Below are 27352 nucleotides of genomic sequence, written 5' to 3'. Positions count from 1 at the left end.
TGAGATTGGGGCTGCATGCACACCACAGAAATAATCCAGTTTGATACCACTTTTCTGCCATAGCTCAGGGCTATGGAGCCCTGGAATGTGTAGTGTGTTGTGGCACCAGAGCTCTCTGACAGAGGAGGCTAAATGTCTCACAAAACTACAACGCCCAAGCTTCCATTTATTTATTTATTTATTTATTTATTTAATTTCAAGGGTTTATATCCTGCCTTTCCTCCCACAATGGGATTCAAGGAGGGTTACAATAATTTTAAAAAGACAAAATAATTTTAAGAGACAGAAGTATAAGCATCAATCTACAAAAGTTTTAAAAAATTATTAAACATTATTAATATTAAAACACGAGTCATCATAACACATTTAAAACCAGCACAAGTAAGATTCAGCCGCCAAACGAGCCATGGCAGTTAAAGTGGTATGAAAATGGATCATTTCTGCAGTGTGGAGGTACAAGAGAGAAGTTGGTAGCGGGAGCTTTGGCTCCAAAACACACTGGAGAAACAATCCAGTTTGAGGCCATTTTAACTGCCCTGGCTCAATGTTAGGGAGTTCTGGCAACTGTAGCCTTCTCTGTGGGAGAGCTCTGGTGCCACAGTAAATTACAGTTCCCAGGATTCCCTAGAACTGAGCCAGGGCAGTTAAAGTGGTCTCAAACTGGGATAGTTCTGCAGAGTGTTTTGGACCTTGGTAGACTTGAGCCTACTTCCTCAGATGCATGAGGCGGAGTGGGAAGCCATTGGGAGTCTTTTGTTTTGTTGTGGACCAAAATTGTGGTACATTCCTTTGCATAAGTATCTCTGTGGAGTGACACTCTGTTCTTTTTTCTAGCTCTATGAACACATGCTATTGCGTACTTATCCCTATTGAGTGACTCTATACTTTTTCTAGCTCTATGGGTTCTACGGACGCAAGCTCAGCGCTTGAGGAGGACGCTTTTGCGTCTTACGTTATCAACACTCGACCGGGATTTCCTTAGCAACGGGGTGATGCTTCCGCTATAGCCTTGATGGAGCTAAGGCTCCAGTTGGCGCTTAACGCGGACTCTTTTGCGCTTGACGTCATCAACGCGCGACCGGGATTTCCTTAGCAACGGGGTGATGCTTCCGCTATGGCCTTGATGGAGCTGAGGCTCCAGTTGCTTCTCCTGTTGTTAAGATTGGCAGCAGCGGCCGAGGTTGAAAACACCACTTTGAGGGGCGAAGAAGTGAACAGTACGGTGGCTCCAGAGGGACTTAACAGTACTGTGGCGGCGACAGAGGAGGAAAACACTACTCTGTCGACAGAGGGACTGCCTACTGAGGCGCCCGAAGGAATCCAGAGGGAAGAAGGTGGCTCTCCAGCCGGTGAGGGAGTCTGAGGAAGCCAGGGAACGCATTCACACGCAGATGCAAACCCATCCTCTAATTAAGAGATAGCTAGAACTTGCAAAGGTTATGTTAGCTGCGTCCGCACTGCAGCAATAGCCCATTTTGACACCGCTTTAACTGCTCTGGCTCAATGCTAGGGAATTCTGGGAACTGTAGTTTCTTGTGTCATCAGAGCTCTCTGATGTCAGAGGACTTTATCACAAAGGTGGAAACACTGGGAGTTTAAATGGCGATTATCCTGTGAAAATTGCACAGTCGCGATTAAAACCGTGATTAACATTTTCACACATAACAACGACAATAATAATACAATTCATATATATATATATATATATATCCCGCTCCTCCACACGGTCAAAGCAGGCTTGTGATAAAATAAACCAATAAAATACAATAACAATATAATAACATTATAACCCTACCCTCCCACCAACAATAATAAAATACACTTGAATTATCAATTACTAAAAAAAAACTGTTAATAATTAAATAATAATAATATTTTTATTAATTTTTTTATATTTTGTAATAATTAATTATTAAATAATTAACAATTAAAAACACGGGGCGCGAAAAAACAACCATTATCCCGGAAATCACCAGGGAATAACAATGCAATAAACAGCAAATAAATAAATATAATTCACAGATTATTGCCTGGTTAATCCCGGAATAGTTGCGCTTTGATCACTTTTCGTTGTGACGTCATGTGAAAACTTTTACTGCGACCGCACGGTTTTCACGGGATATTCCTGGGATGATGGAGCTTCAGTCGCGACGTCGTGTGAAAATCGTAATTGCGAATGCTCAGTTATCACGGGATAATCGCCGTTTATACTTCCAGTTTTTCCCCACGTGATAAAGTCCTGAGCAAGGCTAAATGTCTCGCAAAACTACAAATCCCAGGATTCCATAGCATTGAGCCGTGGCAGTTAAAGAGGTCTGAAACTGGATTATTCCTGTAGTGCGGATGGAGTCTAAGAAGGTGAAAAGCAGTAGGTTTGGTAGCCTTGAACTGACTTCCTCAGATGCATGAGGTGGAATGGAAACTCCAATGGGAATCCATTTTGTGACTCCATAGCATGGAGCCAATGCAGTTAAGGCGGTCTCAAACTGGATTATTTCTGCAGGCTTTTTGTCCCAGGAGCATGAATTCCCTTTGCTTCCCCCTCGAGCGCCATTTTGGGGCTCTTGTGGTTGGCGTGTCTTAAGCCCCCATTTTATCAAAAACTCCCCATCACATCCTTGAAGCTGGGCTGCGAAGCATGGCTCTGCTCTTAACAAAAGTGTTTCCTTTTCCAAGGTGCATGGGAAGATAACATCTACCCTGCTATTATGGCGAGGGGGAGGAAATAGAAATGTTGAAATGGCATATGTAGAAGCTGCTGCGAGAGCCAGCATGGGATAGTGTAGGACTGGGACTGAAGATCGGGTTTGGTTCTCTGCTCAGCCATGGAAACCCACTGCGTGACCTTGGGCAAGTCACATCCTCTGGGTCCCAGAAACCACAGTGATAGTTTCGCCTTGTTCTTAACTGCCTTGGCGTGGGCCCCAACTCATGGTGACCCTGGGGATGAGACATCTCCAAGGACCACTATCCACTATCTTCCACTGCTTAGGTCCTGAAAATTGAGGCCCCTGATACCCAGGGTGACCAGATGGTCTCATTTTCCAGGACATGTCCTACATTTCAACCTTATGTCCAGGAAGAATTCAAAAATGTCCTCTATTTTTAGCATCACTAAGAAGCCCATTGAGTAGCACTGTGTTTGCTGTTCACCTTTAAGAAATGCATCTGCAGTTGTCCCTCCATTTTCGCAGGGGATCTGTTCTGGACCCACCCCACCCCCTGCGAAAATGGAAATTCGCAAATATTCAAACCCCATCAGCTTCAGTAGCTGCATGCTCCCACGCGTGCACCAGTTTAACCCTCCCCACTTGCCAGTCTGCAAAGGACCGAGGCCACAGACTCGAAGTCCGTGAAAATGGAGGGATGACTGTACTTGGAAGCCTGTCCTCACTGCAAATAGTGGGGGTAAGACAGACCTGCTAGAGCCCTAAGATCTTCCAAGGAAGGCTTTCTTTCAGTCCCACCACAATCTCAGGCTCGCTTGGTGATAACATGAGAGAGAGCCTTCTCGGTGGCTGCTCCGACCCTCTGAAACTCCCTTCCACAGGAGACTAGTCTGGCCCCCTTCCAGCTGGCCTTTCTCCAGCAAGTAAAAACGTTTTTATTCAGGCAAGCATTTTAAAATCACGACAGGGTGCCTTTTATATGTGGTATGTTATTTAACCCTTGTATGGTTTAGTCTTAATTTTATATTGTTCTAAGTTATTTTAATTGTTAATGTTTTTTAAATGCTTTTATCTTGTGAGCCACCTTGGGTCCCTTTTTGGGAGAAAGGCGGCATAAAAAATGAAATTAATAAAATAAATCCTTCTTAAGCTCTTTTTTCCTAGAAATAGCAGCAGACAAGACTTGCCCCCAGAGCTTGGGTGCATTTGTTTCTCGGAGAGGAAAAGGACAGCAAAGGTGTCAGTCAATGGGCTGCTTGAGGGCACAGTGCAGAGGATCCCCCCACTGATTTCAGCATAATGGATAAATGAAAATGTTTGCCAAATAACGCATGTGGACAAATGAAAGGAATAAAATCTAACTTCAGTCAAGGGTTTGACTGCTAGTAAAGTACAATTTTGAACCTTTGTCTTGCTCAGAGTTCTAGAAGTCTGTGGCAAGCCAACAAGGCATATTAACAAATATAAATTCATCAGAAAAATACAGTTGAATATATAATATGAGTCCCAGTCCTGGGAAAAGAGCAGGATACAAATAATAATAATAATAATAATAATAATAATAATAATAATGTACAGTATATGTAATATAGCTGTAAATCATATGAAATGGATTTATATTTATAAGTGTTTTTAACTTTATTTGGTAATGGCCTACATTTTTCTTGAATAGCCTACATTTTGTGTGCCTTGTCCTTCTTTGCGGTTATGCTGTCTGGTCACCCTGCTTTTGGGACAAGAGTTCTCCAACCAGCACTGGCTTCAATGGCTTTGGAATTATCATACAAAAAGTAATATTGGGGATGGTTTTTGGAGCTGTAGTCCAAAACAGCATTTATTTTCCAAGCTCATCAACACTGATAGGTTATGTAGCCCTTTTCTAAGTTCATGGCCTTTTGTGGGGAGGGGGCTGGCTGAATCCTGACTGTCTTATCCCTTTGCTCTTCCTGCTCCCCTCCCCAGGTTCAGTCTGCCCCTGTGACTTGCACCCAGACTTCTGTGACCTCAACTGCTGCTGTGATTCAAGCTGTGGCTTGGAATGCAACCTGGGGAACCCCAAGTGCCCCTTCTCCTTCTGTCTTCCAGGAAGCACCAGGTAAGATCATTGAATGGAGAATCTCACCTCTATTCAGTGTGTAAGGAAAGGATGGTAAGGCAATGGGAACTGACAAGATACCTAGCAATGTTGCTTCTTTTCCTTGGGAATCTGTGCATGCTTTAAAGCTATGGGTCTGATGTATTTTAGGATAGGAACTAAGTTGAAATGTTAACTGGTGTAATAAAATTTAACTGTTGTAAAATATGAAAAGGTGCACTGAGGAATCTGACCAAAGCAAATAAGAGATTCTCTCTGGTCCTGAGGGCCTGTAAGGTTCAGTTTGGACACCTGTTGTAGCTAGGGATGCATGGAAAGGTCCTATTTGTTTGGAAGGTTTGCGTCACGTATCCTGTCCCATCAATATGTGGGCTGGGGAAGAAGAGCTTTTTCTGGGCTTGCTTGTGCATACTTTGCAATATGGAAGATCATGGAGTGAGATCTTGGAATCTGTAGTTAAAATGATTCTCAGGTTGCTGAGCTTCAGCATTGCCAATCAAAGTAAACAGTACTGTGCTAATCAGAACAATGGTAGCTTTCCATATACTGTGTATTTGTTTATACAGTCGTCCCTCCATTTTCATGGAGGATCTGTTCTGGTGCCCCTCCTGTGGAAATGGAGATTTGCAAATATTCAAGCCTCATTGGTTTGAATGGCCACGCTCTTCCGCTTGCACCATTTTAACCCTCCCTGCTTACTGATCCATAAAGGACCGAGACTGTGGACTTGAAATCCACAAAAATGGAGGGAGGACTGTATTGGCATTTAAAAAGTGGTAACCTGCATGCTTCTAGACTCCTACTGAATTCTGCACATGACTCTGAGACAAATTTGCACGGTTTCTATAGCCATGCCTCCCATAAAGTTGAAACAGGAAACTACTTAGAATATATACTTCATTGTTTACCAGACCTGCAGCTCTGTTTAGCAATCCTGCTAGAAATAATTGTGTGGAATTTATTGTTGCTTACATTGAGCATCTGTGATTTTTGTATGCTTATGTTTTCTGCTTAGGGCTGTGAGTCAGGTGTGTCTGGAAAAGTCCCTCATTTTCCGAAATAACACTCCTTACCGCACTCAAATCCTTCCCAGTCCTGATGGATGTGCATTGCTCTTCTGTGTGCAATTAAATGATTGTAAGTTTGAATTAGCATCTTGATTGTTTTTCTTTTTGGGCAAGGTTCTTTTCTAAAAAGTATATTTTAGGAACAAACATGCAAGCTGTACTTGGGGAGGGGGCAGTTTGGTCTTTGGTGGAGAAGTAGGAGATATAATGGAAACTTTATGCAGTTTTTAAAATTAACAATAAATTTGGAATGCTCAGTAATAATCCAGCAGCATTTGGTGAGCTGAACTTTGCCTACTACTGCTTTATGTACTCCAGTAAAATTTTTGCACAACTCTGTAGTTCTGCTGAGGACTAGAACTATCCAGTGTTTGTGCAAATATACTGAAATTGGCTGATGCTGCTGCCGCCACAGTGAAGTGATGAATGGAGCTGCTGAAGGCACTGAAGAAGGGACTCTTGCTGTAGATCAAGTGAATCTTACTCTATATCAAAAGCATTCTAAACCTTTATTCCAAGTGGTTTACAATGTATTTTAAGGCAAAGATATGAAAGTGTTAACAAGCTAATTTATAAATAAGCAAATAACATAATTAGCAGATTACTCAGTTAAAATTATAACCTGGGCAGTAAAGTAATAACTTCCTGTCTGCGTTAAATTATGCCATTGTCCCAATAGTGTTTTGAAATTGCAGAACATTAAAATGGCTCACAGGATAACATTGTTTTAGCCTAAGACCTAAAAGGGAATAAAGTGGACTACATCAAGCCTCTTTGGAGAGGGACATCCAGCAAGAAAAGTCTGTAGTCACTCAGTAGTTTTATGCACTCAAACAAGGAGTAGAGAATGAACTGTTAACAAATGCAGAGGCTTATTGTTTGCTGTGAAACAATTTTTGCTTCTCAGTGGAATTCCTACTGGACAGATTTGCCAAAGGGAGTAAGATACCACAAATATTGCAGTGTTGCTGATGGGCTTACTTTTTTCATTTCTTTCTATAGCAAAACTGAACTACTTACAAGAACCACAGTTAGTTACAAAAGCAAACTTCCCAGCACTTTCAGCACAATATGGAGGGTTATCCTTCATATTATCAGAACAAGCTCAGTCACCTTCAGCTGCCTTTTACCGGGTAAGTTGGCCCTCAGATACCAATAATTGTTTGTTCTGAGGATGTTTCATGATAAAAGGGCTTCTGCTAGATTATGTCTAGACAGAAGATGTTAAAGTTATTTTTTCCTTTTTAGTATTCATCCTTCTAATTTCTTCTTTTCTCAGTATGATAAAACCTGCTTTATAGCTTACAGCACAAGCTTATTCATAGAACCATGCTCTTGCATGAGGATGAAGGAATAAACAAATACTTCTGTTGCATGTTTTACATCTTTATGTTTTTGTTATGTTTCAGTTGTGTTTGTACTGTTTAATTGTAGGATGCCTTTAGGCCTATTTGTGGAGGAAAAATGTGATGTAAATTGAATGAATGAGAGAGTGAATAAACAAACAAACAAATAAATAAATAAATAAGAGCTACCTGCCGGGTACTCAGTGAAGGACCAGACCAGGTTAGGTGGGCGGGGGGGGGGGGGGTTGCCTTGATCCATAAGAACACCTTGTCACTATCCAGGAACCATGTCAGACAAACTTCCTACATTGAGTGCATTTACTTGACCCTGAAGGCCAGAGACAGTCTAGGGATTCTGTTGGTCTACCAGCCACCTCGTGCGCTAACAGATTCCCTGACCGAGCTGACACAGTTGGTCTTGGAGCTGGTGCTGGAGTCCCCCAGGCTTTTGGTCCTGGGGGACCTCAACATCCCCTTCGCGACCAACTATATTCCATCAGGTGCAGCTCGGGAATTCATGGATACCATGACAGCCATGGGTCTGTCACAACTGGTCACGGGGCCTACGCATTCTGCGGGTAATACACTTGATATGGTCTTTTGTACGGACATGGAAATTCCGTGGGCAGAAATAACCAATATTTCTGCCCTGTCGTGGACGGATCATTTCCTGGTGGAGGCAAACATCAAAGCATCTACCCAGATCCCTCCCGGGGGTGGCGGACCTATTAGAATGGTCCACCCTCGAAGGCTGATGGAACCCAATAGGTTCCAAGAAGCCCTAGAGGGCTATATGGTTGGAAATGACGGCGATTCTGTTGATGCCCTGACTAACATCTGGGATACTGATCTCTCCAGGGCTATACACAGTATCGCTCCCAAGTGTCCTCTCAGGCCTGCTTCCAAAAAACAGCCCTGGTATATGGAAGATCTCCGGGCAAGGAAGCGGGTGCTGCGACGTCTAGAGTGCGACTGGCGTAGACACCATCACTTACCCGACAAGGCTCTCCTAGACCTCCTGTTGGAGGACTATGGAGAGGTGATAGATGCAGCAAAGAATTCATTCTATGCTGCACGTATCGCGTCCGCGGAGTCGCGTCCAGCAGAGCTGTTCAGGGTAGTGAGGGAGCTCACCCGGCTCCCCCCTGCCCTGAACCCTATATTGGAACCATCTAAAGCCTGCTGTAACCAATTTAACAACTTCTTCGCAGATAAAACCTCTCGGATAAGGGAAGGTCTTGATGCTAGTATTAGTGCAGATGCCAGAGTAGAGGTTTCCAGAGCTTCCGTGGACTCGATTGTACTGGATCATTTTGAGTCTGTCAGCACCGAGGATGTGGACAAGATCCTTAGAAGTGTTAGGAAGACAACTTGCTCTCTCGATCCCTGTCCCTCGTGGCTAGCGGCTCAGGGGGGGACGGTGGTAACTTCCATGTTACACCGTATAATTAATACATCACTGAGGGATGGGCAATTTCCATCTAGCTTAAAATTGGCCATTGTAAAACCACTGCTAAAAAAGCCCTCCCTCGATCCCCTGATGCATAATAATTATCGGCCAGTATCGCTATTGCCATTTCTGGGGAAGGTGATCAAGAGGGCGGTTGCAATCCAGCTTCAATTGATCTTGGATGAAACGGATTATCTAGACCCATTTCAAACCGGCTTTCGGGCGGGCTATGGGGTTGAGACCGCCATGGTCTCCTTGGTTGATGATCTCCGTGTCCCTGTTAGTGCTCTTGGACATCTCAGCGGCTTTCGATACCATTGACCATGGTATCCTTCTGGAGCGCCTGGGGGAGTTGGGAATCGGGGGCACTGCGCTCCAGTGGTTCCGATCCTACCTCTCGGGTAGGTTCCAGATGGTGCAGCTGGGGGACATGCGCTCCGATAAGAGGGCCCTTACATCTGGTGTCCCTCAAGGAGCCATTCTGTCCCCCATGCTTTTCAACATTTACATGAAACCGCTGGGAGAGATCATCTGGAGGCACGGGGCGCGGGGTTATCAGTACGCTGATGACACCCAGATAGTCTTCTCTATGTCTCCGACTGATTCAGTGACCAAGGATGGCATCTCTCCTCTCGTCGCCTGTCTGGAGTCGGTAATGGGCTGGATGAGGGAAAACCGACTCAGCCTGAATCCAGAGAAAACGGAAGTGCTCGTGATAGGTTCTCCGGGCCTAGGAATGGTTGTGTCTCCACCTGTCCTGAACGGGGTCACGCTTCCCGTGAAGGACTCAGTGCGCAGTCTGGGGGTGCTCCTTGACTCGTCGCTCCACCTTACATCTCAGGTGGATGCGACAGTCAGGAGTACCTGTTATCAGCTTTGGTTGATACGCCAGCTGCGCCCCTACCTGGGCCGGGGGGACCTTGAAACGGTAGTACATGCTCTGGTAACCTCTCAATTGGATTTCTGCAATGCGCTCTACATGGGGCAACCTTTGTACCATACCTGGAAGCTGCAATTGGTGCAGAATATGGCGGCAAGACTGGTCACTGGTACTTCCAGGACAGTCATATAACACCGGTCCTTAAAGACCTTCATTGGCTGCCTATTCGCTTCCGGGCGCAATACAAGGTGTTGGTTATTACCTATAAAGCCCTAAATGGCTTGGGCCCAGGGTACTTGGAGGACCGCCTCTCTCCATACAGTCCGCCCCGCACACTCAGGTCTGCCGGGAAGCAATTGTTAAGGGTTCCAGAGGCTAGATATATCACCACCACGCAGAGGGCCTTTTCTACCTCGGCCCCCAAGCTCTGGAACTTGCTTCCCGGCGAGCTCTGCTCGGCCGCCTCGCTGGAACAATTTAAAAAGGGGTTAAAAACACACCTATTCCAGCAGGCATACCCTGACCCCTGATGACCCCTGATGTACTCCCTTCCTCTCTCCTCTCAGCAGCATTGTTGAGCTAGCGTGAGACTGTTTACGGTATGATTTGCTTTTACAGTCGGCCCTTCTTATACACGGATTTTTTATACACGGATTCAAGCATACACGGTTTGAAAATGTTCAAAAAAGTATAAATTTACCTTGATTTTCCATTTTTTATAAGGGACACCATTTTGCTATGTCATTATATTTAATGGGACTTGAGCATACACGGATTTTGTTATACACGGGGGATCTTGGAACCAAACCCCAACGTATAACAAGGGTCCACTGTATGATGTTTTTAATGGTTTTTATTGTTATATGTGTTGTGTTGTGAAACCGCCTTGATCTCTGGAAAGGCGGTATATAAATAAATTATTATTATTATTATTATTATTATTATTATTATTATTATTATTAGTGTTATTCTTCCTGATGCTTATTCTCCTTTTCTATGTGTGTGTTGCTGCCTTTCAACAATTCTGTTTCCATTTCAGGTTGGGGATCAAATTCAGACCTACTTTGCTGCATCATCCATGCTGAGTGTGCTGAAACAACCTACAAACCTAGGACTCAGCCAGCTTTGTGTTGATGAGAATCCTGCTGGTGAGCATGTGGACCTGAGCAAAGATTTGATGTCACTTAGCAGTGATTCACAAATTTTGTCTTGACTTGTGTGCCATTCACTCTCAATGTTTCTGTTTCTTGCCTCACAGAGGCCAAAATAAATAAATCCCTTTTCTTGTTCACTGCTGGGAAAGGGTGAGGAGCTGGTGTACAGGAATGTGTGACACAGTCAATAAGCATTTCTGATTATTTTGGGGCCCTGTTGGCCTTCAAGAAGTAAAGCTTCCATGTCTGCTAGGAGACTCTGTCATCATTCTGAGGGGTTGTTTTATTCATAGGTCGTGTGCCAGAGAGAGCAGCTGACTGTCAAAGGACATAGGAGCAGGTGTAATCTAGAAACATAAGAGGTCATGGTGAGGTGCTCATACTCAAGGATAGTATGAACTGAACTGAAACCTGGGTTTTGTAAAGCCAGATGGTCAGATTGGTATGGGTGGTCAGTTGATGAAGTACATGTCTAGGTGATAGAGCTGAATGTGTAGCATAGACAGTGTATACATTTGAAACACAGAGCTCAGATTGCCTGGTTTCTGGCATCACGGAGTGTTGGTGATGGATCCAGGATGTAAGATGCTGGAGGATAACTGTTGGAAGCCTTCATTTAGGATGCAGTCACATTGCCCTTTTGGTCTCCATTGTAGAAGCTTTCTGATTTGTTCTTCTTCTGTTGTCACTTATTTATTTTTCAGCCTTTCTTGAGAGTAAAACCACAAGCTGTGTGCGGATTTTTACTGACCTGATGAGTAGCTGTACCACTGACCCTGCACTGGATGCAGCTTCATACTACCGTGACTTCACTGTGCTAAAGGTATCAATATTTGGTCTACAGTTGACCCTGCTGTTTCACTGTCTTGGTGTAATATTGCTTATCTTTCCTAGTACAAGTAAGCTTCTGATGGTGGCAGTACTACTTCTATCACTTATTCTTGTAAATTTATTTCAACCACTTTCTGAAAAACATTCAAGGATTCTTATAACAATTAAAATATATTGAAACTGGAAAAAAGTCTATAATACAAAGGCACATTTCCTCTCAAGAATAACTTCTCAAGCATCCTAGAAGAAATATGAGTCTATTTTTGCTTTCCCTATTTAAAATAAGTCTTTATTTCCAAATAGCTTAGAAATCTTGAGGAAAAAGCTTAAATTTCTACTAGACTGATACAGGAATGAGAGTTATAGTTCTTATAGAAAAGTTCTATTCTCAATGGAAAAGTGTTCATTGTTAAAAAAAAAAAAGATTAAGACTGCAAGACTAATGTCAGGGTTTTAAAGACTATATGTTCTTATGCAGTAAGGTGTCTGTGATTTCTTTTTTTTAGGTCCCAGTCAACGTTACTCTGTTCCAACCTGTACAGGTGAGATGATCTTAGTGACAGTATTTGTTATCTTCCTCAGTTAAAGAGTCACCAGGAACTCTTTGTGAAGTTCAGTCGAGTCTCACAAACATCATGAAACAGAAGTACTGCAGAAAAGGGTTAGAAAAGGAAGCTAGTTTCTACCTACAAATAGAGAAGAATTAGTTTTGTAAAAGTGTTTGTTTATGTGTGCATGGTTGCATCTTTGCTAAAGATGGAGACCAAAGGTGCAGAAGTCTAAGGCAGTAATTCTTTTGTTGTACTAAGCTGGCATAAGTACACCTGTGTAGACAGTGACAGTAGCAGGGTAAAGACCAGACATGTTGCAGCTATGAAGGAAGTAAAGCATTGGAGAAATAAGCTGCTTGGAGTCAGCATATTTTGTCTGCCTTCACTGACTTCCTCTGAATAGAAAAAAGCACAACTGGTAAATAAGTACAGTAGGGGTTCTGGCCTTAGAGTGCAAGCAGAGAAATAATTATGGGAAATAATTTATGGCTTGAAGCTACCACTGGCCCTGTATCTAGAACAGATTCTGTGAGTTGAAGATATGTTGGCCTTTGAAAATTGGAAGAAAAATCATTTTTGTGTCTCTAGGTCAACATCACCGCACTCTCAGAGCCTGCTTCTCCTTCACTGAATGGCAACATATGTCACAATGTTGTTTCTGAGGTAGTTCATATTCTCTTTATTATCAAAGTTGGGGAATGGGCTGAGTCCTGTGTAGTATCCAGCTTTGCCTCCCACTAACCTGTTATGTTTCCAGGTGACCTATGAGGTGCAGTTCAGTGGGATCCATGGGATTCAGGAAGTTTCTGTCCAGTTCAAAGTGGCCAATATATCTGGAAACCCAGGAGCCACACTGCAGCAACACTTTTCTCTGCATTTTTGGGTCAGTACTTGTTTTTGCATCCATCCTTCTTCTGGGGAGAATAGAAATTGGTATTATGGGAACTGGGGCAGTGTATTCAACTGGTTCCTCTGCTGTGTTGTGTTTGTCTCAGTGTGAATGGAATTTAAGGTAAGTGTGTGGACTTTGACAGTAGTGATGCTGTGGAAGCAGTGGCTACTTCCCTGACATACAGTAGTCTTGTGAGGATGGTTCTGTCACCATTTCCTGACATTGTGTGCTTGGAGAAAGGACTGCATTTGTGCAGTGGAAAAAGTGCTGTAGAGATAATCTAGAAGTCCAGATACTTCTCAAGCCCATCATAATGCAGTGACTCCTCAGAACTGACTGTTGAGCTAAGTGCTCAAGATAATTAGATTTTTTTTCTAGGTCTGATACTGGGCTGGCATGGTCCTCATCATTTCATCAGAGTGATGCAGATATAGATTAGTGGGAGTTGAAGAAAGGAAGGTGTTGGTGCTTTGGTAATGAATTCCAGACATTTTAAAATATAGATCGTTCATTGTGTGCTTGAGAGGAGTAAGGAACCCCTATTTTGGAAAGTTTCCAATGAAACTGGTTAGCAGCACTAGTAATGACAGGAACTTCTCAGACTTGTCAAATACTGAATGTGTTAACACTTCTTGTGTACTTATGCCATAGACCTGGCCTAGTCTGAGTTCTTTTGTTTGTTCTGTGTTCCGTGATTTTGTGATATTTACAATTTGTGGCATATTTTTTATTTTTATATCTCTTTAATAATAATAATAATAATAATAATAATAATAATAAATTTTATTTATATATCGTCTTTCCAAGGATCAAGGTGGTTTACAACATTGCTAAAGCAAATCCATAAAATACAATAAAATAATACAATAATAAATCCAATACACATATAAAATACAATATAACTCTAATGCAATGCAATACAGTATAATAATTCCCTCCTCCCCCCCCTTTACATTTATAACAGAATCTCTAACTATAACAATGATAAGATATACAGTCGGCCCTTCTTATACACGGATTTTTTATACACGGATTTAAGCATACATGGTTTGAAAATGTTCCAAAAAAGTATAAATTTACCTTGATTTTCCATTTTTTATAAGGGACACCATTTTGCTATGTTATTATATAGTATACTTGAGCATACACGGATTTTGTTATACACGGGGGATCTTGGAACCAAACCCCAGCATATAACAAGGGTCCACTGTAGTCTAAATCGTAAAGTGATGTGTGGTAGAGATGCTTCCAAACCTGTGTGTATGTACTTCTCTTCATTAACATAATTGCTCTGAGGATGGGGGTTATATGATAAATTCTTAGTAAAAAAGGTGTTCCTCTCTATCTCAGTTACTGAAGAGGACAAGATGGAAAATAGAAGTGCGTTAGTTTCATGGTGGCAGACTTTCTTGTGGCAACTGACATGGCCACTGAGTATAGAGCCAGGTTTAAACTGGTCTGGGACCAGATGACCGTAGTGTCTCCCTCTCTATAATGTCCCTTTTCTCCATCCCTCCTAGCAACAAGTCCGGTGTTCTTTCCCAGTGCTGGTGCAGGTGTTCCATCTCTCCCTAGTGCGGCGGAGGACTTCAGGCACTGGCATTGGGAGGTCTCAGGTGCTAGCGCTGGTTTTCTGGGCCATTTAGGAATACAGCCAGTGAGCCACTCTCACTTGGCCTCTTCCCTTCCTCAGTCACCTCAGCTGCTTTTGGTGCTGGCGCTGGTCTTCTGGGCCATTTGGGGATGCTATCCATAAATTCAGAGGAGGATAGCTTTAGAATAATTACTAGTAGATTGAGTAGATCTATATGTAGTACCATTTCAGGATCTATGTATAGGATAGTATTGGGTGGTTAATATCATTTTTTTACGTTTTTCCCCCCACTTGCAGAGTAGGAGACCTTCTTCCACCAAACAGAGAAGTGGGAATCCTGGCTATATCAAAGGAGCCCCACTAATCACACTTTACAATGGCACCCAGCAATATGTATCCTTTCTAACACTATATTTGATCAAGTGTCTTTGCTATCAGCTGTAGTTGGACATTTTAGATGATTGTTTGTTAGAAAGCTATTGAACATAGTATGGGAGATGTTGACTTCTAGTATTCTTCAGATCAGTGTACAGTCTGTTCTTGGCTTACGCGGGGAATCTGTTCTGGACCCCCACCCCGCATAAGCCAAATACTGCGCATGCTAAAGCCCCATTCAAGTGAATGGGGCTCATGCATGCAGCAGTGCGTGGGCTGAAAGCATATGCTGAAAGCTGCATATAGCACGCCTGCGTATGACGCGGGTGCTCTGTATATATTTAGATGGAAGGAACAGCAACCTGTGAAAAACAAGGCTATAATCTTAGAATCATAGAATCATGGAGTTGGAAGAGACCACAACGGCCATCTAGTCCAACCCCTTGCTATGAAGAACTCTCAATCAAAGCATCCCGACAGATGGCCATCCAGCCTCTGTTTAAAGACTTCCAAGGAGGGAGACTCCACTACTCTCCAAGGAAGTGTCTTCCACTTGGACAGCCCTTACTGTCAGGGAGTTCCTCCTACTGTTGAGGTGGAATCTCTTTTCCTGCAGTTTGCATCCATTGTTCCATGTCCTGTTCTCTGGAGCAGCAGAAAACAAGCTTGCTCCCTCCTCAATATGACATCCCTTCAAGTATTTGGGCTATCATATCACTTCTTAACCTTCTCTTCCCCAGACTAAACATCCCGAGCTCCCTAAAGCATTCCTCTTAGGGCATGGTTTCAAGACCCTTCACCATTTTAGTTGCCCTCCTTTGGACACAATCCAGTTTCTCAACATCCTTACTGTATTGTGGTGCTCAGAACTGGACACAGTATTCTAGGTAGAGCTTGACCAAAGCAGAATATAGTGGCACTATTACTTCCCTTGATCTAGTATTAATAGCCTTCATTTGGATAACGGGGTCTCCTGTTCTTAACTATAAACAACATTTAAAAGCTTATTTTTTACTCCTGCCTTAATATGTGTACCCAGCAGAATTATTTACAGTGTAGCTATTGGTTTTTTTGCTAAAAGTTTTAGGTTGTAGCAGCAGAGATGGATGTAAGTGTATGGGCATCTTTTTTTGCTTACTCTAAAGTTCCGTGCCTTTGATTTCTACTCTTTTGTAGTATGTGTGTAATCCAATTTTTAATTGACATTAAAATGCAAAAACTACCTTCTGTGACAATTAAATCACCTTAAATGTGTGGAGAACAAGCTTAGTTATTACAAGAGAACTGTATAAAGAGCCCAGATGTTTTGTAGTGATGTCAGTGGGGATGGGAACTTGTTAAGTAACAAGTCAAGTTAAATAAATGAATATGATACTAATGTGGGTGCTGTTTTCTGTTTTTTTTCTTCAAGACAGAAGGGTTTCTCTAGTAACTTTGTATTCTAGTTGGGCTCCTTGACATGTCCCCTTCCTCAGGTAACCATTTTACAGAATCAAGGTGACAACCGCTGTTCTGCAACCAAGAGGTACAAGGTGCTGTTTAGAGAGAATGTAAGGACTAGTTGCCAACTCAGGTAACCATCCTTTCACGTATCTTCTTGCAAGTGTGTGTGTTCTTTGCAGGCTTCACAGAGAATTGATCAAATCAAGGATTTCTGCTATATGCTTGGCATGTAACCTGACATATCTTCCAGGGCTGTTCTCTCTTGTGCCATCACAAACTGTATCTTTATTGAAGGACAGATAATAAATGTTCCATAAAGATTCCAGTTCAGTTTCTCAAATCGCTGTTCTAATTGGCTAGAATATCTTCAGCCAACAGAACAACATCTTCATGTCCCTTTATCCCCTTGCTTAGATGAAAAAATGAGTTAAGCTGTAAGATTTTTGTTCTGTATTGATTGGAGCCATTCAACTATGAAATCTGTCTTTTTCCATGTTTCTATATGGAAGCTGGATTTCACTGATCTACCAGGCACATGAGTTCTCCTTGTTCTTTTTTATTTCTAGTGTACCCTTCAAGCTGGAGGAAGATAACTGTAGCAATTTGCAGGAGATGCTGTATCAAGCCTTTCAAGGGGGACATAGTCTAGGGAGTTTGGCTATAACTGGAAATGCTAACCCAGGCCATCCAGGAGAGTGGAACAGCATTATCACCAAAAAGTGCAACATGCAGGTAATGCAAAGAGAAATGGAGAAGCTAGTTCCATATCTAGCTTCCCCTTTTAAGCTGCACCAAATCACCTGAAGAATGACTGGCAACATCTGCCCTATATGAGAAATATTTCCCTTCAGACTTGTTAGTCTGGGCATTCTTTTTTCACCAAAATCTGTGGCTCCATCACAAATCCCTACTCAGATCCCTTCCCAAATCCTTTTGTTCCTGCCATTGAAAGGGTAATTAATTGTGGCTGCAGATGTTTCTGCATTCTCGTGAAGTACCAGTTGCTTCCTTACATTTTGCTTTGTGTTTGGACAGAGATATTGTGGTAATTCTGGGTGTTATCCATTACTAATCTATTAATTACTCTCCAAAAGTAACCTTTTAGAGTTACTTTTATTTGATTTCTGATTTCCCTTTTTCTTGCTAGAGTGGACATTGCCTGCTTCCTGTTTACCTGGAGATCCAAGTTTTGTGGGCTCAGGTGGGCCTCTTGTCTAACCCACAAGCTCAAGTATTGGGAGCACGGTACTATTATCTCTGTAAGCCTCTGAAGGTATGTCACAAATAATATCTTTGAACCTGTATGTCCAATTTGTTTCATAATTTAGCTTTACATGTATAAGTCACAACTGGGCGCATATCCTTCTGTGTGTCAGAGAAGATAAAAAGATTTCACTTCTGATTTAAACTAACCAGAGTAGTTTGTTGAAACTCAGAGGATTCTGCTTTGTTTAGACTTCTGTTGGTTCTTAAAAACTGGGTTCAAACTGTGGTGATCATGACTTATTTGCTGCTTAGAATTTAAAGTAACTAGAGTTTCTCAAGTTCAAATGTAATGGGAAACTCCACTCAATGAATGCTTTATATCGGTATTTTTTATGTATGTGGGAAGAAGAGTGAGTGAGACCAAAAGCTTTAGCAATATGATGTACATAATGCTTAAATATATTTTAGTATTACAATTGAACTGTCCCATTAAAGTATTTCTTGATTTTAAAAATAGGGCCTAAACAGGAAAAGTGACAGTGGTGATGGCAAATCCTAGTTAAATCCTAGTGTTTAAACAGTATTTTTGTGAAGATTAGGCAACAGATTAATGGAGAAGCCTGAACTGGTCCAGAGGAAATCTGAGGGAATATTGTGCAAGTGAAATTTATGGTTGTTGCTCTATATCTGTGGTATAAATTAATCTGTTGTCCTGGCAAAAAGGACCTTAGTTCAAGAGGCTGGTTTCCTAGGCAGTGCAATGCCCTGTTCTGCCACAGTGGAGCATATGAGGGATAATAGGTGTAGCTTTTATTCCAACAATCAGAAGACAGAACAGTTGATAGAAGAATTTGACTATAATGTTTAACATGTTGGGGCAGGGTATCTAGACTCTGATACTTACTTTTTTTCCTCCTGCTTCCTTAAGAGTATACTTCTTCCCTTGTCATTGGTAAAATGGATGGGGAACTGTCATGGGAATAAAAGGAATATTACTTTTCCTTTCATCTCTCTTTGTTGTGAAATAGTCACTGAGCAAAAGAAAGGAATACTGTAGCTTCCATGATAGAAAGAAAGCTGTAATATTTCTTGTAGAAAAATAGTCCCCTCTATCTTGGATGGAAAAACTGGGGAAAATGGAAATACATGCAAAACCTGGGGAAAATGGGAAAACATGCAAAACCTGGGGAAAATGGGAAAACATGCAATACTTAATTCATGTACAACCTAAACTTATTGTACTTTTAACAACATAAAATGTTTCATTCATAGCTTGATTAACATACAAAATTGTACAATTTGTTATATTTATGAAATATACTTATTTTTATATAAGCACAATGGTGAATGTGCTCTATTTTAATAAGAGACCTGCAAACTTCTACGCCCTGTGCTACCTAAACACATGTATCTTAGGTCTTGCTATGCAAAATGAAGTGTATTATTTTGACACACTGGCTGATATCTTTCCAGTCATCTTGTCAACAACTTATATGTTTGTTTTGGATGGGCTATTCCAGTGATGGCGAAACTTTTAGAGACCCAATGCCCAAACTCAAAGGTGTTGCTGCACCAGGTGTTACCTAGTGCCGGGATGGTGGGACTTCAGGTGAGCGGGACTTCTGCCTTCTGGGGTGGGAGTTCCACCTTCCAGGAGTGGGACTTCAAGGGGCAGGACTTCCCTGGAGAAAGCTGAAGGCCTGGGTGGGTAGGGGGAAGAAGAGGAACAGTTACGTGCCTGTTCTTCCTCTTCCCCCCACCTTCCAATGCCTTTAGCTGTCTTCGGGGAGGCAGCTGAAGCCCTGGGAGGGTGGGGGGGAAGAGGAGGAACAGGTGTCTTCCTGTTCTTACTCTTTCCCCCACCCTCCCATCGCTCCGTGTGCCCTCAGAAATGGCTTCACTTGCCAGAGAAGTCACGCATGCCATATGTTTGCTACCATGGGGCTATTCTCTTGCCTGTGCACTCCATTCAAAAACCTGACAATCTTGGCAACTATCAAGCCTTGATAAGAGAAAAGGGGAGGGGGGAGGAGGAGATTCAGGCCATTAATATCCAGCTTCTCTGAGCTCCTGGGAGAAGGAAGAGGTGAGTATGGCCCCATACAGACAGGCCAAAATAAAACTGTTTATTTTGGTCTGTCTGTATGGGCCTATATTCCATTTGAGAGCACACTCATTTCTCCCATCCTGACTGAGCTGAGACCAGCTGCTTCTCTGTGATCTGAAATGCCTTTGGCTTATGTTCTGTTGATGACAGCTTTATATTACAGTTGGTCCTCCATGTCCATTGAGTCTGCATTCACAGATTCAACCAACCATGATTCAAAAATATTCACACACACATACACATTCCAAAAAGCAAACCTTTGTTTTACATTTTTATGTAAGGGATGCCATTTTACTATGCCACTGTATATAATGGGACTTGAGCATCCACAGACTTTGGTATCCACTGAGGGACCTGGAACCAAACCCAAGTGGATACTGAGGGCCCACTCTATGATGAAGTGGGGATAAGAGGAAGAATGAACAGTTTGCTTCTGTATTTCTTTTCACTCTGTTCCATTTCCCATCAAGACTGACTACAAATTAGCAACCAAACAAAGCTGTGCAGAGCCCAGGATAACAGTGTGTTGTTTTTTCTTCCAGTCCTTTAGCATATCTATGAACACATCATTTTTGACAACTGCAGTTGCCTTCACGGATGTTACCAGATGGCCAGAGCCACCACGTGGACAGCCTAGAGTTAACTGGAAGCTTCCATTCGATTTCTTCTTCCCTTTTAAAGCGGCATTCAGTGGGGCTATGAGCAGCTCAGTTAACCTTACTGGAACATTGCTGGTTTCACTAATGTTGTATGAGCTACACATCTCATGAAGTGAAGAGGCATCTGTCTTTCTAATGAGACCTGCAAAGGTAATATTAGTATTACTTGCTGAAAAGAAGCCAGCATCAAAACTGATAATACCCTGGGTGAAAGAATATTGAAGAGACAATCTGCTGTGCTAACAGTGGGAGCAGGGTGGAAGCTGTGTGTTCAATGGTATGATTGCAGCCCAGTTTAAGAATCTTTTTATGTGACCATCCGAACATGTGGTCTATTGAAAAGCCAATAGACTCTGGTAAGTGTTTACATGCACAAAGCACATTACAAAAAAGTGACATTCTACCCATGAAGATAAGTTTTAACTATTGTGTCATATCATGGTGGATTGATTTCCTTTCTGCCTATGAAAGACACTTTAGATGTCAGCATAGTGAAAGTAAGAAGTGGGATCCAACATGATGGGGCAGATCTTCTCTCTATGTTCTGAGGCTCCTTAGCATCTTTATTCTGTATAGCACCAGTTATTTGCCTTTATGCTTCTGGCCATAGCATGTTTTTGAGTCCTCAAAAGTTTTTCTAGCTTGAGGGCGCACAGGCATAAACACAGACTATTTTAGATCCCAGTCAAGAAAAACACATTCTGACCATCAACTCCTAGTATCTTCCTCTTCATTAAGGAATATAGAAAAATAGAAAGAGTTGTGCAACTTTCAATCTGCTTTCTTCTGCATTCCTTGGAACAAGCTTGAAACCGATATCTCAAAACTCTAATTAAAATTACTATTTTATCTTCATAGGATATCATTAAAACTGATAGAATTCTTCTCTTTATTATACATGTTTATTTGACTCATTTTTATTGTACCAATTCTTTGCCTTTACACTACTGCCCTGGGCAGGCTAAAGCCTTGCCTAGAGGAGTCAACTTGGGGCATGAAGATTATTGAACAGAAACCTTCTCATGAACTCTGAGGGTGCAGAGAAGTCTGTTCTGGTGCAAAATTCAGTTATTTGTTTGGCAAGATCTAACTCACCATCTTGACTATTAATATGTGTTTTGCAATTTGTGCTACTGAAGATTTCCATTGTTAGGCTATTACACTTTAACTTATAGCCTTAGTAACAAAATCCAATGCATAACACATGAAAAATTATGAAAAGTTTTTGAGCCAGCTTGTTGCAAATGTTTTTTCCCACTGCTTCATAATGTGATACAAATCCCAGGATACTTTTGTTCCAAGTAGTTACACTTTGTATTTCCATTTATTCAAATAACTGGTGTCTGTCTGTCCTAGTGTATAGTTGTTTCTTAGCATATTCCTATGATACAAAAGAATCATGGCCCTTGTCAGTATCTAGAATTTTATATGGTTTAAAACCTATTTTGTTACCAAATAATCAATTTAGAAACTATCCTGGCCAAAGAGATCATCCCTCTGAGAGACAAGAATTTATTGAAATGAGGTAATGGTGTCTTTGCCTATAGATCCAAAACACACTGCAGAAATAATCCAGTTTGAGACCACTTTAACTGCCCTGGCTCAATGTTAGGGAATTCCAGGAACCGGAGGTTTGGGAGACATTTATTCTTCTCTGTCAGCGATCTCTGGTGCCACAATAAACTACAGTTCCCAGGACTCCCTAGCACTGAGCCAGGGCAATTAAAGCTGTTTCACACTGGATTATTTCTGCAGTGTATTTTGGATTTATACATCCTAAGTCTTTTGTTTTGAGGTGAGTCTTCAGGACCGTTGTTAAGCTCTATGTGGTAGACCCTATGAGACTACTAAAACTTCATGGGTGATGGTTCCGCTAAGAGGATGAATAAAATGACTTGCAACAAACAAGTGTATCTCTGTAACTTGTGTTTTATATGTATGGATCTGTTCTCTTGTGTATTCATCTGAGCTTTGATGAAAAGAGTTCATATCTTACCCAGTGTTGAATATGTTGGAAAATTCTCTTCAACCTTAGTCTATCATTTCAGTGTGACCTCTAGTGCTGAGGTAAACAAGACAGTGGCCTTCTACCTGTAAACTATAAAACAAGGACACATAAGGAAAATTAGCCTCAAAGTCCAATTAGGGCTATTAATTTACAGCTTTCCAGTCTGAGTATGATATGAAAACAAATATGATAGTGCTTTGGCCCAGTGCTTGACTTGCTTGTCCTCATATCACCTGGGTCTTTGACAAAGGTGTTGCCAGAATGGTTTTTCTGAGTACTACAAGCTACTTGTGTAGGTGGCAAGAAACTAGAGTGGTTTTACAGAGCTTCTCTATATCACCTATTTTGAATTCACTGAACATAACCAAGAATAAGAAATACAGTCTGTACTTCATCCCAAATTCAACACCCAGTTAGAATTTCACTTTTGGACTTCTTTATGTGAAAGGTGCATACTTCATTGTAGAAGTATTAAGGGCTTTCTATGTTACCCTATTATGTGCCACTCAACTGCTTTTTTCTCATGCATGATTTTCTTCCAAATACCCCAGTATACTTTGGCCCAGAGAATGCTGTTACACTATTGAGACCAAGCAGGTTTCAGCACTAGTAGGCATATGTTTCTGGAAGGCCCATGAAAGCTGCTCCCCAAAGGAAATTCAAAATAAGGAAACTAAAAGAAAAAGTTCCTCCATATGTTGTACCTTGCTGGGAAGATTTATCAATTTTGATTAAGTCATATCAAGTGGGATATACAACCTTTGAAATCAAAGGAAATGTGTGTTGGATGAGAGGACCATTAAAAAAACCTTCTGAAAATAAAAAAAATGTACTGTATCTGAATTTGACAAATATTTTCTTACCTTTACTCTGGGCAACTTAGGCAGCATACCCCTCCTCCCATAGTATAGAAAATAAAGGTGAAAGGTTGGAATTTAATTGATAGAATGTGATATTTTAACTATTTTTCTTAACTTACCTGGAGAATGAATGGTCAGCTCAATTTATATTCTGAATCTTTGGACAGGTTAAAAATGCCTTTGCTCAGTATTAAACAGCTCCATCTGTACTACAACAACCATGGCAAATTGACTTGTAAATGTTTTTGGATATGTACAGTATATTGCTGTGTTAACAGATACAATCTAGAGAAAGCTACAGAGATCTTTCCCAACTTTTCAGAAGTGAGACTTTTTGTTGTTGTTACAATTACTTACAAAAGTGTTTATTCCTCTTTCACTTTTCCAGATTTTGGTGTGTTATATCCTGGAACTGAAATGGATTTAATTGGCATTGTTACCATTTGATGTACACCAGATACTCAACACTGTAAAGATGCAAGACATTATGACACAGAAGTTAAGCAAGAAAAACAAACTGTCACTTATTGGTTGTATTAAGGTCTGACGCAACCAACTCTCTCCAGAAGTCACATAAGAAACTAAATAGTGTCATTTGTGTGAAATTCCAGTGCCACATGATCTCAGATTAAATGCACCCATTCCTGGAAGGCCACAAAGTTTATTGGAGTGGATGTCTAAACAAACAGCACCATGAAAACCAAGAAGCTATCAGAACAAGACTGGGATAAAATCATGTATATGCACAAACTTATTCCTAGAGAAAGTTATCCACTAAAACTCAGTGACCAGGAAAGGAAGGCATTAATCAGAGAGTACTCAGAGGACGATGGTAACCCTGAAGGAGCTGAAGAATGCCACTGTTGTGGTAGAAGAATCAGTCTATGGGACAACTGTCACCTGGATGTTTCACAAAGCTTGGCTTTATGGAAGAGTGGAAAGAAGGCAACCATTGCTGAAACCTATATCAGGTTCTATTTAAAATTTGCAAAAGGGCATGTTGGAGACACTGCAAACATGTAGAAAAGGTTCTGTGGTTTGATGACGCCAAAACTGAATTGCTGACCTTGCCCCAAAGCACCTTGTATGGCACAAAGTCAATAGTACTTGATCCCAAGAATACATCCCCACTGTGAAACATGGTATCACCAGCACTATATTGCAGGGCTGGCTTTCCTCAGAAAGGACTGGGAAAACTGGTCAGGATTCAGGGCAAGATGGATGGAGCCAGATATAGGCCAATTCTACTGGAAACCCCATTTTAGTTTGCTGGGACTGGATTGGAGAGTCACCTTTTACCAGGGCAATGACCCTAAACACACAGCCAGATTAAAACTGGAGTTGTTGAAAAACATTCTGAACATTTTAGGAAGACCCACTCAAAGCCCAGACCGCAATCTCATTGAGAATTTATGACCAGACTTGAAGTTGTTGTTCAGTGGTCCTCATTCAACATAGAAGAACTGCAGCAGTTTCTCTAAGATGAATAGATAAAATTGCAGGATCCAGTTACACAAAGTTGATATATACTTACCCAAGAAGACCATCAGCTGTAATTGCTGCCAAATGTGCATCAATGAAGTATTGATTCTGGAGGGTGAATACTTGTACAATCAGCAAGTGTCTCTTGTTGTTTTACTTAACCTTTGTTCCCAAATAAAAATATTTTTCACCTTAACATTGTTGAGTATCTGGTATACCTGATGAGTAACAATGCTAATTAAATCCATTTCAATTACAGGTCATAACACAACAAAATGTGCAAAGTGGGGAGGGGAAACTACTTCTGCAAGGTGCTATATTAGAATCAAATTTGGATTTAGGATGGTTGGACTAATTGGTGCTGCTATGAATGATTTATTTTCAGTGTGTCTTTGTACATATTGTAGTTTATTTAAATTAAATGTATTTAAATATTTAATATTAGCATGATGGTATTCAACACGAATATTTATGTTTGACTATTCATTTAAAAATGGGTTATGCATATAATGGTTAAACTTGATACATTAATTGTTAAGATATCTTCAGTGCTGATAAAGGTATGAGATCTGTTCCTTTTAAAGATTGGGGGATGTATAGTACCTGAGAGTGAATAGTATCCTCACCCCCCCCCCCCCCCCCATTTTGCTGGAAAGGAATATTGTAGCATCTTTGAAACAAAGCTACAACAAGATCTACAAGATTTCTTTCCGTACTGATCCCAGACTAACATGGAAATGTCTTTGAATTCTCCGACATTTAACTGAGAGTCACATCCTTAGGCAGGTCCAATAGTAAGAGGACATTTTATTGAATGGTGTCACATACCTCCTAACAGAGGCCCATCTCAGGCAAGGTTATGCATTAGACTAGAATTTATTCTGTTTTCTTAACTTACATTGTCTAATCATTTTCACCTTTGCTCCTAAAACTGACTTTCATTAACCCCAGTTGCCTGTTCTTAATATTTAGTTAGAAGGAAGTCCAGTTGCATTTATTATATAATTATAGCTTTGTAGCCCTAATCATGCCCTGATCAAGATATCTTAGTATGGCTCATGTCTCAGGATCTTGAATACTGGCTGTTGAGGGCACATGCCTCCTGTGTGAGTCCCAGCTGGAAAGTGCATTTTGACTGTCTGGGTTGTGGCTGCACAGAGCATGCAAAAGCAAAGTCCAGCTTTGTTGACTTAATCTGTTTGAGCATGAGGTCAGCTCCTAAATGGGTAACTCCTAGGAACAGGCTGTTTCTGACCTGCCCCCTTTTCTCAAAAGGAACTGGAATTCTTGAATTCCTTTGTTCTGAAAATAAAACAGTATTCTGATAAAATCTGTAAGCCAAAACAATACCATGTCTGCTTAGGAAACAAGTATAGGTCCAAATGGTCACCCTGTCTTCTTATGTGAATGTCAATTGCTGACGGAGAGCAATATCGTTGCATGCCATACACTTTCAAATAGATTCTGCTTAAAAGGGACAGTCCCTTCATTTGTTTTGAAGTAATTTTGTTCCCAGGTGTAAGCACAAAGTACGTTTTGTGAAAGAGTGGAAGGTGAGTGATGTATGTCCTTGCTAGCTGTTCTCTCCAAAATTCTGTACTGAGTGAAGAAATTAAGAACGAGGAACAGAACAAATTCCTTAAACACTGCTTTGGCCCATTGGTCTCACAGTGGTAAGACTGTGGAGTGGACCCTTGTGAATACCTGATACCTTTGCATGGCTAATGTGTAATAATGTGTAATTTATAGTCCGGTCCCAACAACTCAGGATAGGTTTCATTTGGTGTATTCTAAATTAACAACTGTATACAGCCTTGAGTATGTATCCTAATGTTAGAAGGGATAAATTTATATTTACAGTAAGCTTGAATCCCACCTTAGATCCCATATAAATCCTTGGAATAAACAAACAAACATTAAAGATTTGGCTTTTGAAGCCTCAGATCCAGTTCTGTTTGCTATTCAATGCTAGGGAATTCTGAGAACTAGTTTTGTGAGACATTTAGCCTTCTCAGTCAGAGAGCTCTGGTACTACAATAAACTACAGTTCCCAGGATTCCCCAGCACTGACCCAGGGCAGTTAAAGCAGTCTCAAAGTAGATTATTTCTCAGCCATGTTGGCCAATAGTCTGGAATTCTGGGAGCTGAAGTCCAAAATCCAGTTAAAGCGCATAGTATGGGGACCACTGATAGTATTATATCACTCCTAACTGTGCCCTTTTTTCTACTTCAGCTCCCAGAAGCCTCAGCCATGTTGGTCAATAGCCTGGGATTCTGGTATCTGAAATCCAAAATCCCTTAAAGAGCACAGTTTTTATAGTACCTCAAACGGTGCCCTTTAAGAGCTTTTGGGCTTCATCTCCCAGAAGCCTCAGCCATGTTGGCCAATAGCCTGGGACTCTGGGAGCTGAAGTCCAAAACCCCTTAAAGAGCACAGTTTGGGGTCCACTGTAGCACTGAGGGGGAAGCAGAAGAGGAAGAAACCCAATTCTGTATGGGAGGCAGTGAGGTTAGTAGAGGGCGGCTGACAGATAGAGACCAGGCTTGCCAAGGAAAGGCCTGATCCAGCAAGCAAGCAGGGAAGGGGCGTGGCCACTCGCCGGAAGTCCCTTCGTTCTGAGCTGGCGGCGGCGGAGGAGGGCGCCTGGTGTGCCTCAGTTGGCGTAAGTGATGCTGGAGAGAG

General features: G+C 41.5%; 2 protein-coding genes across 7 annotated transcripts in view; both read left to right on the top strand.

The window, feature by feature from the left end:
• Nucleotides 1–977: 977 nt before the first annotated feature.
• TCTN3 (tectonic family member 3) lies at nucleotides 978–24880 on the top strand. 3 transcript variants are annotated; one of them, XM_089509590.1, is made up of 15 exons: nucleotides 978–1349; nucleotides 4632–4764; nucleotides 5780–5901; nucleotides 6834–6964; nucleotides 10547–10655; nucleotides 11366–11484; nucleotides 11999–12034; nucleotides 12632–12706; nucleotides 12801–12926; nucleotides 14827–14922; nucleotides 16380–16477; nucleotides 16914–17079; nucleotides 17495–17620; nucleotides 20203–20469; nucleotides 23576–24879. In XM_089509590.1, the coding sequence occupies exons 1-14, from the start codon at nucleotides 1115–1117 to the stop codon at nucleotides 20428–20430; spliced, it is 1800 nt and encodes a 599-aa protein (XP_089365716.1). In that variant the 5' UTR covers nucleotides 978–1114; the 3' UTR covers nucleotides 20431–20469; nucleotides 23576–24879. The 3 variants fall into 3 exon arrangements, with proteins under 3 accessions (XP_089365716.1, XP_089365718.1, XP_089365717.1); XM_089509592.1 differs by lacking the exon at nucleotides 14827–14922 and having other exon boundaries at nucleotides 23576–24880; XM_089509591.1 differs by lacking the exon at nucleotides 23576–24879 and having other exon boundaries at nucleotides 20203–22227.
• Nucleotides 24881–27282: 2402 nt separating this feature from the next.
• LOC149318389 (delta-1-pyrroline-5-carboxylate synthase-like) overlaps nucleotides 27283–27352 on the top strand; it is a 38920-nt gene continuing 38850 nt past the window's right edge. For all 4 annotated transcript variants that reach the window (XM_089509589.1, XM_089509586.1, XM_089509587.1 and 1 more), the window contains exon 1: nucleotides 27283–27332. The gene's annotated coding sequence lies outside the window, so the exon portion shown is untranslated. The remainder of the gene's footprint in view (nucleotides 27333–27352) is intronic.

This window comes from Sceloporus occidentalis, unplaced genomic scaffold (assembly GCF_023333645.1).
Source record: "Sceloporus occidentalis isolate IW3139 unplaced genomic scaffold, rSceOcc1.0.p SCAF_2, whole genome shotgun sequence".
Lineage (NCBI taxonomy): Eukaryota > Metazoa > Chordata > Lepidosauria > Squamata > Phrynosomatidae > Sceloporus > Sceloporus occidentalis.
This window is presented reverse-complemented; position numbering and strand designations above follow the sequence as displayed.